General features: G+C 49.9%; 1 protein-coding gene across 3 annotated transcripts in view; it reads left to right on the forward strand.

Moving 5' to 3' along the window:
* Positions 1 to 2721: 2721 nt before the first annotated feature.
* The window catches only part of PPP2R2D (protein phosphatase 2 regulatory subunit Bdelta), a 49622-nt gene continuing 35562 nt past the window's right edge, over positions 2722 to 16781 (forward strand). The window contains exons 1-2 of one of the 3 annotated variants that reach the window (XM_045439270.1): positions 2722 to 2904; positions 3020 to 3112. In XM_045439270.1, the coding sequence (XP_045295226.1) occupies positions 2898 to 2904; positions 3020 to 3112 (100 nt within the window). In that variant the 5' untranslated portion in view covers positions 2722 to 2897. Of the gene's footprint in view, positions 2905 to 3019; positions 3113 to 6583; positions 6604 to 11345; positions 11366 to 16781 lie in introns of those variants that run through there. The other 2 variants (XM_045439272.1, XM_045439271.1) reach the window with 2 other exon arrangements.

Below are 16781 nucleotides of genomic sequence, written 5' to 3' on the forward strand. Positions count from 1 at the left end.
GTCGTGTTGGCACGTGCTCACCTTTGTGTCACGATGATGTGACACATACAAGTGGCGGCGTCACGGGTGAGAATCGCTCACCCCTGCCACTTGCACACGTCCGCATGACCCAGCGTTTGAGCGAAATGCCTGGGCTCGCAGGCTCCAAGAACCACAGGAGGGGCAGTGGGTGGTAGTTTTCTTTCGCTGCCACAACAAATTGCCACGAACCACCTGGTGTCTCCCACCTCTGGAGGCTGAGAGTCCCTCCCCCACACAAACCCCCTTCTCCCCACCCCCCACCCTGCAAAGCTGGAGGCTCTCCGGGGAATACAACTACTTCCAAGGCCTTTCAAGCAGCTGAATTCAGCTCCCGGTGGTTGGTTGTAGGACGAAGGTCCCATTTTCTTGCGGGCTCCGAGCCGGGACTGGTCTTTGCTCCCACAGGCTGCTTGCGTTCCTTCTAGCACTTTCCACGCAGCCCCTGCCAGCAAGGCAGGTCAAGTCCTCACACACTCAGAAGCCCTCTCTATTCCCTGCTCTATCGCTCTGCCTCCAGCTGGAGCCAAGCCCTCTGCTTTTTCTGCAGTGTTCATGTGATTGATCGGACCCACACGGGTAATCTCGGATGACCTTCCTGTGGCAAAGTCTGTAACATCAATTACATCCGCAAAGCCCCTTTTGCCCCATCATGTAACGTAGTCCTTTGTTTTTTCCTTCCTTCCCTTCCGTCATCACCTGGAGAAAAATCCAGGGAAGAGTCAAGAAAAACGGTGGGATGTAGCTCAATGCCTTGCCGAGCTGCTGTAGTGATGGGGGCGTCAGGTCATAGGGTCAGGGATGTGTCTAGCGGCTTTATTCATAATTTCCCAGACTTGGAAGCAAGTAAGCTATCTTTGGGTAGGTGAGTGGGCAAATACATTGCGGTCCCTCCGGACCATGGGCCACTATTAACGATATAAAGAAGTTATTTATGAAGCCATGGAAACACATGGGGAACCTTAAATGCATGCTACCTAAGTGAAAAAAGCCAATCGTAAAACATTCTGGAAAAGGTAAACTATGAAGACAGTAAAAGGAGCAGTGGTTGCAGGGATGGGGGCGGGGGAAAACCGGCAGAGCACAGAGGATTTTTAGGGCAGTGAACCTACTCTGCATGATAGTGTCACGGTGGATATCGGTCGTTATACATCTGCCCAAGCCCAGGGACATACAACATGAAGAGTGAACCCTTAAGGACTTTGGGTAATAATGACATGCCAGTGCAGGGTCATCGTTGGGAAAATACGCACCATTCCTTCCGATGCATGATGGTGACAGTGGGGGTGCCGTGCAGGTGCTGGGGCAGGGGACACACGGAAAGTCTCTGGACCTTCCTTTCAATCTTATTTGTAAACCCAAACAAACTGCCCTCCAAAATTAAATGTCTTATTTTTATTTATTTACTTTTTATTTATTTTTTGAGAGAGAGAGAGAGAGTACGCAAGTGCTGGAGAGGAGCAGAGAGAGAATCTTAAGCAGGCTCCATGCTCAGTTCAGCCCAACGAGGGGCTGGATCCCACGAGACCCTGAGATCGTGACCTGAGTCGAAATCAAGAGTCAGACACTCGACTGACTGAGCCATCCGGGCGCCCCAAGTCTTTTAAAAAAAGAATCAGACATGCGATTCCAGCCACTGTGCTCGGACAATGACACAGCTGCGTATGGCGCCTGGCATCGAATGGTAAGGATGAACAGCCCCTGGGACACACACACACATGGGGGCTTCCCATGGCCACTCCCTCCAGCCCGGCTGGCCGCCCTGAGCAGCCCAGGGAGACCAGAACACCCTGCACTTGAACAAGTCTCTAAATCTGATGCAATTTAGACCGGAAGACTGTGCTCCCTGCCAACAGGGCACGTCTGTGATAACTCTGAGCTAGCCACTAAAGCTGAACTTGAAAACGATCCACAGTCAATGTTGTAAATGGTATTTAGTCGCGGAAATCTAAATAAATCAAAGAAATTTAAAAAAAAATAAATGTATTCGGGTAAGAACAGTTAACAGGTAACTTCCTCTGTGATTTCTTGCAAACTTTTGAGACATATAGTCTTCTTTAGACGTGGTGGAATATTAGATATATATTAAACTAGACTAAAGATCAATTTATTGGTGCATAACTCACGCAAAATAAACTGGACCCACTTGCAGTGCACAGCGGACACGGAGTTCCCGGGGCTCGCGCTGCGTCTGAGGACTGTGATCAGCAGTCCCACCGGTAGGCGGGCGGCGAATAAGTGCGCAGGTGCGGTGCGCCCCAGGTGCAGCTCCCAGGTGCTCCGCCCACCGGCCGCGGAGCGCGCCCTCCATTGGCTGCTCCGCCCGAGGACCGAACTCCCATTGGCCGAGGTGGACCCGACTCGCGCCGGGGGCGACGGCAACTTGGAGCCCTTCGCGTGACCCGGCGAGAGAGGAGTGAGGCTAGCGGCGGCCTAGCGGCTGGTGTTCAGGGACGCGCCGGCCCCGGCACCCGCCCCACCGCCCTGGAGCGCCCCGCTCCGATTCAGGGCGGGGCCCAGCCCGGGCCGGGGGGCGTGAGGGGACCCTAGGGGGCTCGCGCAAGCGCAGTAGGCGCGCCCCACAGCCCCCGGCAGCCCTCGCGGCCGCACGCCCCGCCCCGCCCCTCCCCAGCGGGGGAGTTTCCCGGCGGCCCCGCCCCCACCCGGGCCCGCGGAGGAGGCGGTGAAGGATGACGTCATCCAGCGGGGCGACGGGCATTGGGCGCCATTTTGAAAAGGGAAAAAAAAAAATCCCTCCCCGGCGGCCGCGGCGGCGGCGGCGGCCGGGCTGAGGTGCTCGGGAGGCAGCGGCGCGGCGGCCGCCTCCTTCGTGCGCCGCCGCCTCGGCGCCCGCCCGCCCGCCCGCCGGCAGGCTGGCCATGGCAGGTGAGGGGCGCGCGCGGGGCGGGGCGGGGCGGGGCGGGCGCGGGGCTCCGGGCGGGGGTCCTGGGCGGGGGCGCGGGGCGGGAGCGGGCCCCTGACGCGCCCGGTGTGTCCGCAGGAGCCGGAGGCGGCGGCTGCCCCGCGGGCGGCAATGACTTGCAGTGGTGCTTCTCGCAGGTCAAGGGGGCCATCGACGAGGACGTGGCGGAAGGTAAGGCCGCGCACCTGGCGCGGGGGCGGGCGCGGCTCCTTGGGGGCAGCCGCGTCCCCCGCCCCGGGGACCCCGTTCTGGCGGCCGCGCCGGGCCGGGGGCGCCGAGGGCACCGCTCGGAGCGCGGAGGTCCGGCCCCCGGACAGGGAGGCGGCCCCGAGGGGTTATGTAAGGAAGCCAAGGTCACAGAGCCTCGCGAGGACTCGGGTCTCCGGGGTGGCGTGTGGGTGCCTCCCGGCGCCGGGGGCTGCGGAGGTGCCTGCGGGAGCCGGGCACGCGGGGCGCGGCGTCGGGGGCCCGCGGGGTCGCGGCAGCGGCTGGGACGCGGCGCTGGGAGGGTCGGGAGGCCGCCGCTCGGGAGCCACCTGCGCGGGCACCACCTGGGCGAGCCGCGGTGCCTCGTTTTCTTCGTCTTGGAAACCGGTCGGCTGGGCTGCCTGGTCCTTACTGTCGTTCTGTAAGGTTCTAGCGTCGTGGGCTCGTCGCCGGTTCCTTTGCTCCGGCGGTGTCCTAAAGTCCCCTGCGTTCTGCGTGGTTGTTTCCTGCATCGAAGCCTGAGATGAGCCGGGGGGGGGGCACCGCGCTCGGGTGGCGGGTGGTGGGCCGCGAGCGCTGCACGGCCCCCGCCCCCCACCACGCCGCCCGGGCTCTTCCAGTAGGGACAGCCGTTCTTTCCCGGACGTGATGTGTGGGGACTCGGAAACTGGACATCCCAGGTTTACAGGCTTCGTTTTAGGGGACGTCGTGAACCTTTCGTCTGGTGGCAAGGCCTTGTCTTTGCCTGAAATACACCCCCCTTGCCCCAAGCCCCCGGTCGCGTGTGTGCTCACCTGTCCCGATCATGGGCCCCTCCCACGACCCTCTGCTCCTTCTCCCCTCCCTGGTGGTGTGACACCGCGAGATGTGTGGCCCCGAGACTGACGGAGTCCAGACTGTTAGGCAAAACTGTACTCGAAGAAATTGGTGAAGATGCGTACGATTTGAGGATGGAAAGTTGGTGGTTTTATGGAACTTAAATAACTGACCGGTTGTGCCTTTTATATTCATTTAAGATGTATTTTTATTTTACTTGGGCCAAGTGGGTGACAGTTAAAATTTTTAGCAGGAGCAAAGCAAAACTTGTTTGTTTTGGGGGGGGGGGGGGAGCCTAATGCCTGTTTTAATTTCTGATTTTCCTTTTCTGAAAAAGTTCTGACAAAAGGAATGAGTTTGTCAAATTCCGACTGAAATGGTGTCTTTTAAGTGTGACGTTACACTTTGAGAATGGTGCCCTTAAAAAAACTTCGCAGAGATAATTTTGCTGGTTGAACGGAATCGGGACTTTTTTGCAGTTTTAAATCCCTACTTTAAAATTTTGAACGTACCTGGAAGTTTTGCGTGGCAAGTTATCTTTTTCTGGTGAGATTTCTTTGTGGTAATCACTCGGGAATTTTTCGGTCCGCGTAGGTGTTGGGAGCTTTTTCCTGTGACCCACACAAGCTTTGGCCGGGTAATCGGTCAGCGCGAACACTCTTAGAAGTCTCCTTTCTGTCGCAGAGCGTGGACGGTGTCTGTCGAGTTGTATTACTTGTGCACAGTCCGTGGTGTAGGAAACAGCATCGCTTCCAGCTAGTGGTTGTGCAGCGCGAAGAACCGAGCTTGTCGTGTCCGGACTCAACCAGCACGAAGAAGGTGCCAAGAGGAGGTCACTGAGGACGGGTAATTTGCAGGAGGCCGTCGTGCGCGGTGGCTTGGGTTCGAGAACTCCAGGGCGGTAACCTTTGTGCGTTGAGATTTGTGGCTCGCGCCGTTTGTCCTGGTCCGGGCTCTACCTGGAAGCGCCTCCGTGACCCTGCACTTGTGCGTCTTTGGTTGAGGCGGATGGAGGCCGGGGCCTCGCCTCAGTTGCGTGAGAAGGTTCGGGGCTAAACACTCGAGTGAGTACTGGGGAGAGAGGCTTTCGCCTTCCATTTCGCTTTTTTTTTTTTTTTTAACGTTTTATTTATTTTTGAGACACAGAGAGACAGAGCATGAACGGGGGAGGGGCAGAGAGAGAGGGAGACACAGCATCTGAAACAGGCTCCAGGCCCCGAGCCATCAGCCCAGAGCCCGACGCGAGGCTCGAACCCACGGACCGCGAGATCGTGACCTGAGCTGAAGTCGGACGCTTTAACCGACTGAGCCACCCAGGCTTTTTTTAAAGGTTATCTTTAGGTAGTCTTCACACCCGCTGAGGGGCTTGAACTCCAAACCGCGAGATCAGGAGTAGCCCGCTGCGCCGAGTAAGCCAGCCGGGCGCCCGTCTTGGTTTTTCAAACTAGTCGTGTGCGGGACTCGACTCACCACCCCTGAAGAAAGTATCGTACTGTGTAAAATGCAGCAGCTTTTTCTTTTCAAAGCATGGGGTTCTGCTCGCGCGCCGGCCCGGTCAGCGCGGCGCCTTCAGGGATTTCTCAGCTCCAGGGAGCAGGAGCAGAGCTGGGCTCGAAAGGAAATTGGCAGTTCTCCTGCTGGAGACAGGATGCGGGAGTGACAGTCACTGCTCCTTCCCCTGCAGCAAGCTGACATCTCGAAGGGAAGCCGTCACCCCCTGCGGTGGAATTGGCGAACTTTAGGCCCAGATGAGCGGGAGCCAAAGAAGTAAAACCCAGGGGGAGTTGCCAGAGGAAGGGAGAAGAGACAGATCGCTAGCTTGCGCCTGCAAAGTTTGATGGTCTAGGCAGTGACTGCTGTGCGGAAGCTGTTGGGTATTTGTCACGTTTCCGCGTGTGGTGTTTGGTCACCACGGCCCAGTCCCCGGGCCCTACAGCCCCTCTTGCACGACCTCACTGGACGGATGCCTTTGGCAGATGTCACGCGACATCACGGTCGTTGGCTGGCCCGTCTCCTCAAGCTCGGAGGCCGGCTGGCCCCACACACGCCCCTCGTGGAGGACCCGGTCTGCGGTGACGACAGCTACCAGACCTCGAACGCCGGTCACGTTCCTGAGACTGCGCCGAGCTCTCTGGGTCCGCGAGTCCAGTCTCCACACCACCCTTGTTCTTCCCGGTTTCGGATGCAGAAGCCAAGGCACGGGGAGGAGGGGGGCACTGACCTTGGTCAGCAGCCACCGTGACCGCAGCCAGGGTTTGAAGCCAGGCCGACTGGCTCCAGAGCCCGCGCACGCTGGGCTGCTTCGGTGACCATTAGCGGCGGTGCCGATGCGGTCCTCGCGTGGGGTGTGGCTGCCAGCCTCGGGATTCCTCCTCCTAGAGCTCGGGGGAGAGCTCTCTGGCAGGAATCGTAGGGAATTGCTTCTGAAAGCAAATAAAAACGAGATGCCTTTAAAGGAAGCGCCTGTCAAAGTGTCGGAAGCTTAGTAACCTGTGTTAAAAAACGGCCATTAAAGAATAGATGTCACAGAGACGGTACGCTGGTCAGTGACTGAAGCACCTGCGAACCCAGCCAACGATGTGGTCATTTTGCCTGCCAGGTCACCTTGACGGGATTGGAGCTGCCTTCTTGGAGGGAAGGTTTGGGCCTTGCTGCCTTTGTCTGTTGCTTTTCTAGACAGACGGGGGGAGGGCTGGAGGGGGGCTTTGTGATGAACTGTTACCTGGTTTTATGTGTAGCTTTTTTCGTCATGGGCGATTTTACAGGTTTTCTTAACATTTATTTTTTGAGAGGCAGCATGAGCAGGGGAGGGGCAGAGAGAGAGGGAGACACAGAATCCGAAGCAGGCTCCAGGCTCCGAGCTGTCAGCACAGAGCCCGACGCGGGGCTCGAACTCACAGACCGCGAGATCATGACCTGAGCCGAAGTCGGGCGCTTAACTCACTAAGCCACCCAGTGCCCCTCACGTGTCTTGCCTTTTTACTTGATGATTTTGTTTTAATCCATGATCTGGTCTGTGGTCTTGAATTGGACGTTAATCTTTTTCTGAAAAAATAATATTAAAAAATACTAAAAGGTTTATCTTTAACTCAAGTCTGGGGAGTTACATAAATCTTGTGGGTATTTGGGTGGTGTGGTAGGGCCTTTCTAAAGGTGTTTATGTAGATATATCGTGAGAGAGAAAGAAACCTTTAAGTTGGGGAAGGGAAACAAAAATTAAGGGCACTAGGACATCAGTATAAGATGTTAGTGTGTTTTGTTGAATATAAGATACATCTGATTTCAAAGATGTTAACATGTGGTAAACTCCCTGGAATCAGTGAAATCCAGTATTTGTGAATGCACAACGTTTCAGTCATATTCATTATTTTTAGAGTATTTGGGTTTTGTTTTTCCTATGTGTAGAAAATGAGCATTGAGTATATCTATGTTATTGAGAAAGGCCTTCAGGAAAGCATCTTCTGGGGGAAAGCCATCAAACAAGAAAACGATCTAGTAACATTCTTGCTGTTTAATTTAGTAGAGAGCTTCATGGGGAGATTCTGCTATTAGGAAATCAGATATGTGTGGTTTTCTTAAAATTAAGGCATTTAATATGTTTATGAGTACAGCTACATTGTAATGGTTCTTAAATCAGGCTGCATGTTCAGGAAGCTGGACTGATCTTAGTTATAATCAGATGTAAGTATATAAGATTTACAGTAATATGAAATCATACGCCTCGATTTTTTTATTCCTTGATTTTAAAAGTCTTGTTTTGATGAGTTCTGGGTTTAGTTCATGTCTGCCATTTGTCAGGTGTGAAGGCGCTTTCTGAACCTCAGCTCCCTTATCTAGAAATTACAGGAGAAGGTTTTTGTCAAAGTCAAACGGTGTGCAGTGCTTTTGTTACCTGCAAAGTGTTGCTTGAATGTTAAGTACGACTGTTAATTAACTCTCATTTATTTTAAGGTCTTTGGGTTGGTTGTAGCTAAATTTAGACGTAAAATAATAGCAGTTTCTTGTTTTTTCCTGACCTCTCCCCCATCTGTTCATTCACCCTGGATCCCTTCGGTTGGGTCTAACCTGGGTTTTTCCATTATTATTCAGTCCTCCTTTCTTGATCGTATTTTTTTTTTTAAGTTTATTTATTTATTTTGAGAGAGAGAGCACAGGCAGGGGAGGGGCAGAGAGAGGGGGATATAGGATCTGAAGCAGGCTCCGTGCTGACAGCAGAGAGCCTGATGTGGGGCTCGAAGTCACAAACCGCAAGATCATGATCTGAGACGAAGTCAGGTGCTTAACCGACTGAGCCACCCAGGCATATTTCTTGTTTATATTCTGTGTCCCTTGCTGAGGTTTCTTGCCGAACTTAGGATATGCTTTCTGTTTCCTGTCTACCTTCACACCCTGCCAATCCTTATCACATTCCACTTTCTTTATGAATCACAGCTCAACCACTTTTTTTTTGTAGAATTTATTTTTTATTTAGTGAGAGAGAACGAGCATGAGCAGGGGAGGGGCAGAGAGAGAGGGAGAGAGAGAATCCCAAGCTGGCTCTGCACTGTCAGTGCAGACCCCAACATGGGGCTCGAACTCACAAACTGCGAGAACATGACCTGAGCTGAAATCAAGAGTCAGACGCTTAAGTGACTGAGCCGTCCAGGTGCCCACCTGCTCAGCCACCCTAACACCTGCTATTCTGTCTTAGGATGTGACCTTTCTTTTTACTTAGCATATAGTGGTGTTTGGCATTTAGCAGTGTCCTCTTGTTCTCTGGTTTTATCATGTGTTGGGCTTGTCTTTCCAACTTGTGACTCGGTATGGAAAGGCATTGGTACAAATCCCTTTTCAGCCCTCCTACTAGCTTTGTGTTAACTTGACTGGTTACTTACCTTCTTTCTGGCTTTTCATCTGTAAAACAGAGGTAGTATACCCTGTGGCCATTACAATTTGTTAGGAAGATTCCACATAAATGCGGGGAAAGCTCTGGCAAACAAGCACACAGTAACTAATAACTGTGGAAACGTTCTCTTACGAGACACTCCTGCAAAGGAGAGTAAGTTGCTCCATATTGCCCCAGGGAGCCCATGTAAGAAGGGGAAGGGTGTTGGAGGGCTGGCTTTGGGCTGTCTTCATCTGACACTTGACCAGTGCCCTGGAGGGCTGCTTCTGCTGCTGGATATTGGAGTAGAGAAACCCACTTCCTGCCTCGAGAAGCCCTGTGTTGAGACAGACTAGCCCTCACACCATCCCAAGAGCAGAGCCGGGACGGGGATGGGGACGTGCCGGAAGTGCCCAGTGGTCCTTGGGTGGGGAGTGACGGGGAAGAAGTCGGGGGCGGGGGGGGGGGGCGCAGCGGGAAGGTGGTGGAGAGGAGATTGGAGAGAGCTTGGTGCATTCTGGGAAACCTGAGCGCTTGTCCAGGGGCAGAATGGGAGGGCCAAAGAGTGCTGGATAGCAGCCTCAAGCACCGTGCTGAGAACTTGGAAGTGTATTTTGAAGTGATCGTGATCACAAGCCTTTAAGACTGTAAGCCGAAGAGTGACATCAGCTTTACCTTTTTTAGGAAGGTCACTCTGGCCTTGGGAGAATGGTTGGTGATGGGGTAAGAACAGAGGCCAGTAGGAAGTTGCTGCGATAATAAAGGCTGGAAACGCGGGCTTACTCCAAATCAGAGGTCTGCAAATTTGTTTTTTGTAAAGGGCCAAAAAGTAAATACTTTGGACTTTGCAGGCCCGTCTGCTCCTGCTGCAACCACTGAGCCCAGTCTGTCTGCCTGTGTAGCTGGAAAGTAACTGCAGACCCCACAGAACAAGGCGGTAAGGCGGTGGGCCAACATCTCTGTAAAAGCAGCGGAGGCTGGACTTCATGTGAACCTCAGGTTGTAGTTTGTCAGCCTCTGTGCTAACATCAGTGGTCCTCAGTCTTTGGTCCCAGGGAGATCAGAGAGCTTTTCTTTGTGTGGGTTTATGTGTCAGTACTTACCAAATTTGAATTAAAACAGAAGAACTTAAAATACTTAGTTCACTTTAAAATGATATTGATCTATTACATGTGAGCATAACATTTTTAATGAAAAACAACTTTCTTAAAAGAAACAAGATTTAGTGAGAAGAGTGGCATCTAAGTATAGGGGTTAAAACAGGACTGCTGGATTTTCAGATTCTCTGCTTCTGTGTTCAATCTGTTGAAATTGTTCTGTGGAAATACAGGAAGAAAATTTGGCCTCACACTTGTAATTAGAAAAGGAAAGAATGACTTAACAGCCTTTCCATGTAATTCTGGATATTCTCTAATACTGTGGCAAAACTGGACACGTGATGATTTCTTCAAGTTCAGTTGTGCTTTGGAACCTGAAACCGTATCATTGAACTTGTATTCCCTATTACATTAAAATCCATTACTCCTACCTTGTACTTTGAATGGCTCTCTCACTCCGTGTGTGATTTGGTAACATCGTGTCTTGGTCGTTTGGACCAGTTATACCAAATACCGGTACACTGGCTTATTCAGACCTTCAAAACGTCAATACATTTCATTATAAAAGATCAAAGAAAATCGCATTTGTTAATGTCACAACTGATCTCCTTAGAAAAGTCTTGAAGTGGGAAGCTGTCAAAGTAATAGTAGTAGGTATGTTTTCCAAAATTCAAATTCCCTCTTGAAAATGTGAATATTCACATTGGCAGCAAATGCTGTCGGTTGTTCTCTGTGAAATGAGAGGCTCCCTTTGTTCATTTTCAGGAGACTTTTCTGAAAAACCATAGTTGGTGAGTTGTTCTTTCAGATAAAAATGGCGTTCCGTCAAATAAGTGCCTCGTTCGGCCTGCAACACAGTCAGCCATGCATGTGCTTCTTGAGACGGTCACTGTGCTTGGAGATGCAGCAGACGTGATTTTTGCGTAGTGCCCACTTCACCAGAGAATAGCCAAAGGACTCCTACCAGAGGGTTGGGATTGGGTAAACTTAGTTTGATCGAGGTTGTTCCCGACCTAGTGGGACTAGCTTGCTGGCTCTCACGTGCGTGCGTGAGCCGAGCGGCTCTCTCCGTACAGCGTGGCACCGCAGCCGTGATGCACATGGGGGCACCGACGGTTTCAATCACCGCGGCTTTGGTTCATCCGCGTCCACGCGGATGTCGGCATGCTGTTACGCAAACAGTTCTGTGCTCGGGGACCCCTGGGATCCACAGACCACGCCTTGAGAACTGCTGCTTTAAAGTAAGGTGTTAGCGGCAGGAACGGCGGGCACGTGTCGAGAACTGCCCTTGCTCATCTGCACTGGATTTTATTGTTTCTGTCTCAAAATGCAAAAGCAGAACATTCCTTTTTTAAAGAAGATCAAATGATACGGATGTGTAAAGAGTAAAAGTGAAGTTTCCTCCGACTCTGCACCGCTGTCCAGGAATCCTCCCCAGAGGTAACTACCCTTAACAGTGTGTGTGTTTTTAGACCATTTCCAATGCCTTTATCTATTATTTTCTACTTTAAAACTTAGTTTACGTATAGGCAGTTTTTCGTTTTGTTTTGTACAAAATGCGGATCCTGTCATAAATACTGTTTTGCAGTTTTTTGGCTGTCACTAGTGTGCAATTTAAGGTCTTACGCTGACCCGGCTCGTGCTGAGCCGTGTATGTGCTTGAGCTCATTTGACCCTTGCAGCAGCCCCTGGAGATCTAAGTGCTACTGTTGCCTTTGTTTTATAAATGAGAAAATTGACTCTCAGGGAAGTTGGTTCGCTTTGCCCCAGGTCCCAGAGCTAGTGGGTGCTAGAGTCAGGATTCCAGTCTGGGTGTTCTGAGCGCAGAGCCCATACTCAGTATTTTTAACCATGCTGCCTCGCTGTATAGCTCTGTTTGGTCCCTTCTGATGACTGCACACCATCTCGTCACACAGATTCTCTTGTTTATTGAACTAGTCTCATTGGTGGTTTCCGTGTTCGCTGTTTAGTACTAAAGATGCGGCAGCACATTGTCTGGGCCCCCACCTGCCTGGGCGAGCATTTCCGTGGCTGGATTCCTAGGAACGGACACACTGGGGAAGGCTCCTTGTTTACGTTTTGAGGCCGCCAAAGTACTCTCCGAAAGATGCCATCTTATACCTCCCCCCAAACTTCTCCTTCCTCCTTTCATGCTGAGAACATCAGTCTTTTTAATGTCAGCTATTTTTTAAAAAATGTGTTTTAGAGAGTGTGCGTAAGCATATGTGAGCGGGAGAGAGGGAGACAGAGAAAGAGAAGCTCAGGCAGGCTCCGTGCCCGGTGCGAGCCCGAAGCTCGACTCAACCCCATAACCATGACATGGTGACCTGAGCCAAAATCAAGAGTCGGATACTGAACCAAATGAGCCACCCAGGCGTCCCTAATGTTAGCTATTTTAATGGCAAATCTAATTTGCATCTCCTTACCAGTTACGCAATTAAGATTTTTTTTTTAATGTTTTATTTTTGAGAGCATGAGTTGGTGGGGGGGGGGGGGGCAGAAGATCCAGAGAGGGCTCTGAGCTGACAATAGCGAGACTAGAACTTACGAACTGTGAGATGACCTGAGCCAAAGCCACCAGGCAGTTGAGATTTAGGTTGGGTTTAGGGTTAGGGTTGCAGTTGAGATCTTTTTTACTGGTGATTTCTGTTTCTCCTGTGAGTCATTAGATCACATCATTCATCCATATTTCTACTGAGGTCTTTGAAAATCAATTTTTTATAAGTTTTTTTTTTTTTTTTTTTTAATGTTTATTTTTGAGAGAGACAGAGCATGAGCCGGGCAGGGGCAGAGAAGGAGGGAGACACAGAATCAGAAGCAGGTTCCAGGCTCTGAGCTGTCAGCACACAGCCCGACCCGGGGCTCGAACTCATGGACTGTGAGATCATAACGTGAGCCGAAGTCAGACGCCCAACTGACTGAGCCACCCAGCCTCCATGAAAATCAATTTTTAAAAGCTCTTTATACACTATGAATATTAATCTCTAAATATTTATTGTAGGGGCGCCTGGGTGGCGCAGTCGGTTAAGTGTCCGACTTCAGCCAGGTCACGATCTTGCGGTCCGTGAGTTCGAACCCCGCGTCGGGCTCTGTGCTGATGACTCAGAGCCTGGAGCCTGTTTCCGATTCTGTGTCTCCCTCTCTCTCTGCCCCTCCCCCGTTCATGCTCTGTCTCTCTCTGTCCCCAAAAAAATAAATAAACGTTGGAAAAAAAAATTAAATATTTATTGTAAACATTGATTTATTTAGTGTTTAAAATTTTGTTTATCCATTTTGAGAGAGAAAGTGCAAGCAGGGGAGGAGCAGAGAGAGAGACGGAGAGAGAATCTCAAGCAGGCTCCACGCTGTCAGTGCAGAGCCAGACACAGGGCTCATACCCATGAACCTCGAGATGATCTGAGCTGAAACTAAGAGCTGGATGCTTAACCAGTCAAGCCACCCAGATGCCCCAAACCTTGAATTTTAATTCTCCTGTCCCCCCAGTTCGTATACGTTCTACCTCGAGTTCATTTAAGGATGCTGAACATGTGTCTTTTACAAGGGGGATTTTTTTTGCTGTTGGAAATTAAGGAAAGTCAGATCCGTGTGTGGGTCAGTCTCGGTTTAGGAGAGGAATGGTAAGTGGGACAGGAAGAGTGGCTCATAAATTGAACTTGAATAGAAGCTGGAGTCCAGAGCCCAGAGGCAGGGACAACCTTGAAAACAGAAATCCCGGTAAGGTTTTTGGACTTGCTCAGAGCGTGGGACAGAGTTTAGTCTATTTCATCTACACCTTCCTCGATCAGAAAACCACAACTAGGGGCGCCTGGGTGACTCAGTCCGTTAAGCATCCAGCTCTTGATTTCTGCTTCAATCATAACCTCACGGTTCGCGGCATCAGGCCCAGCGTCCGGCTCTTGCTGGGTGTGGAGGTGCCTGAGATTCTCTTTCTCTCTGCCCCTCCCCTGTGCTCTCTCAAAATAAACATTTAAGAAATAAATAAAAGGAGTAAGGAAAAGAATTAAAGTAGTGATGAGGTTTTACTTTTGCTTTACATTTCTAGAAAGATTATCCCCACACTCCTACTTTGGAGGGCAGTGTGGCACGTACATCTGTTAAACGTAAAGCTGGGTTGCGACCCCCATGATTCTACTTGCGGGAGTCCCACAGGAGCGTGCCAGCACTGCGGGACCAGGTGTGTATAGAGTTGTGCATCGCAGCGGTCAAACATCCGGAAAAACTGAAATGCCCCAAAGTAGTGAAGGGATTAAAAGCATTCTGGTACACCCATATTGTGGATTAAAGGGGTCTGTGCCCGTTGGAAAGCGGTCTGTGACCCAGGAGATTAAAAACAGCCACTGGCAGAACAGCGCTCCCCTATAAAAACGGAGTGTGGTTGTAAATAACCTGGGTGTGGACCTTGCCACCCCCACCGTTCAGAGTGGGTGCCTGCGGAGAGTGAGGGTTTGGATTGGCACTGAAGAAGGATGTCTGCTGTTATGCTGGACGCTTCTGTACGGTTGTGTTTCGCACCAAGGAAGGATGCCTTGTGTTTTGTAATGATAGAACAGGAAAAGACTAGCTTTGTACGAACTGAACACAGGAGAGTTTCCCTTGCTGCTGCTTGTGATTGGGGCCGCCTCTGGCTGTTTGCAAACTCCCTAAACATTGTTGCTAGCTTTTCATTTTCTCCCAGTATCTCCAACGACAAAACATAGCCATAAAAGTATACCCGTTAAAAAGCAGGAGTTTCCTTAATTAGATTTAAAACAAAGCAAAATGATAACTCAGCGAACAATCATTGAAAGGGGGGGCTTCAGTGCCTTATGTGCATCAGTGCATTTATAATCATACCTAACTTCATAAATTGTCAGGGGCTACATCTGGCTTTGTTTCTGTGGGGTAACTATGTACCTGCACGTTCTAAAGAAGTGTCACGATGTCATGATTTTTGTGGTACACCTTTCGTACAGGAGAAATATTTTAATTCTTCAGACTAAACTGTTTGCCACCTCACATTTTGATAAACTCTAAGTGGCTTTTAAACAAGATAATAATCTAGCTGTGTGTTATCAACATGATACATTAATAATACTCATGTTTTCAATACTTGATCTTATTTGTTCCAGATTTTTTTAAGAAGTAAAAGTTACAGGGGCGCCTGGGTGGCGCAGTCGGTTAAGCGTCCGACTTCAGCCAGGTCACGATCTCGCGGTCCGTGAGTTCGAGCCCCGCGTCGGGCTCTGGGCTGATGGCTCAGAGCCTGGAGCCTGTTTCCGATTCTGTGTCTCCCTCTCTCTCTGCCCCTCCCCCGTTCATGCTGTGTCTCTCTCTGTCCCAAAAATAAATAAACGTTGAAAAAAAATTAAAAAAAAAATAAATAAAAAAATAAAGTGCCGTTGGGGGAAGGTGTGTGCATAGGTCAAATAACAGTCCTATAGATTGTTCTTTAGGAACCCTCCACAGTTACCTTTGGGTTGTGGCCGTGAGGGCCGGCTGGAGAGGGTTCACACCACCGCCTCGAGAACTGGCTCTGAGTCGGGGCGGGGGGGGGAGTCTTTTCATTTCTTTTGATCCTACAGAAAAATACAGAACATTTGGGCTAATGTGGATTTGGGCGTTTTTGTTTGTGAGGTCTAGGCATTTTTTTTTTTTTTTTTCATTGAAATCTGTATTAGATTCCTGTGTTCTGTCCTGTTGATGTTTCTTTAATCCCTTCACCTGTTTGACCCGTCCCTCCCTGCACCACCTCCCCTCTGGTAATCGTGAGTTCTTTATAGTTAAGAATCTGTTTCTTGGTTTGCCTCTCTCTATTTCTGGTTCTTAAACTCTGTCCGAGTGAGATTATATGATATTTGTCTTCCTGACTGACTTCACCTAGCATTATACTCTCTAGCTGTATGCAGGTTGTTGCACATGGCAAGATTTCATTTTTTTTTATGCTGAATAATATTCCCTTGTGTACGTACACCACATTATCCATTCATCTGTTGGTGGGTGCTTGGGCTGCTGCAATAAACGTAGGGGTGCATATATCCCTTTGAATTAGTGTGGGGTTTTTTGTTTTATTTTGTTTTGTTTTTGCATTTTGGGTTTAAATATCCAGTGATGTGACTGCTGGATTGTAGGGTATTTCTATTTAAAAAAAAAATTTTTTTTTAAGTTTATTTATTTTGAGAGAGAGCAAGCAGAGGAGGGGCAAAGAGAGAGGGAGAAAGAGAATCCCAAGCAAGCTCCATGCTGTCAGCACAGAGCCCCACGCAGGGCTCAATCCCACAAATTGTGAGATCATGACCTGGGCTGAAACCAAGAGTACGATGCTCAATGGACTGAGCCACCCAGATGCCCCCCCCTTTTATAATGTTCCCCATTTTTTAATTGGATTGTTTGTTTTTTGGGGTGTTGAGTTGTATAAGTTCTCTATTTTGGGTACAAACCCCTTATCAGATATATCGTCTGTAATTTTTTAAGCTTATTTTGAGAGACAGAGATAGCATGCACATACGTATGATAAGGGCAGAGAGTGGGAATCCCAAGCAGGCTCTGCACAGGGCTCCTGGGTGGCTCAGACTCTTGATTTTGGCTCAGGCCACGATCTCACAGTTCATGAGATTGAGCCCAAAAACTTTTATTTTGATGTAATCCCAGTAGGGTTTTTTTTTTCCTTTGTTTTCCCTTGCCTCAGGAGACACATCTAGATAAATACCACTACTGATCATGTCAGAGACATTACTGCCTGTGCTGTCTTCTAGGATTTTTATGGTTTCAGTTTTTCACATTCAGGCCTTTAATCCATTTTAACTTTATTTTTGTATGGTGTAAGAAAGTGGTCCACTTTCGTTCTTTGCCATGTAGCTGCCTGTTTTCCCAACACCAT

This window comes from Leopardus geoffroyi, chromosome D2 (genome assembly GCF_018350155.1).
Source record: "Leopardus geoffroyi isolate Oge1 chromosome D2, O.geoffroyi_Oge1_pat1.0, whole genome shotgun sequence".
NCBI classification, from domain to species: domain Eukaryota; kingdom Metazoa; phylum Chordata; class Mammalia; order Carnivora; family Felidae; genus Leopardus; species Leopardus geoffroyi.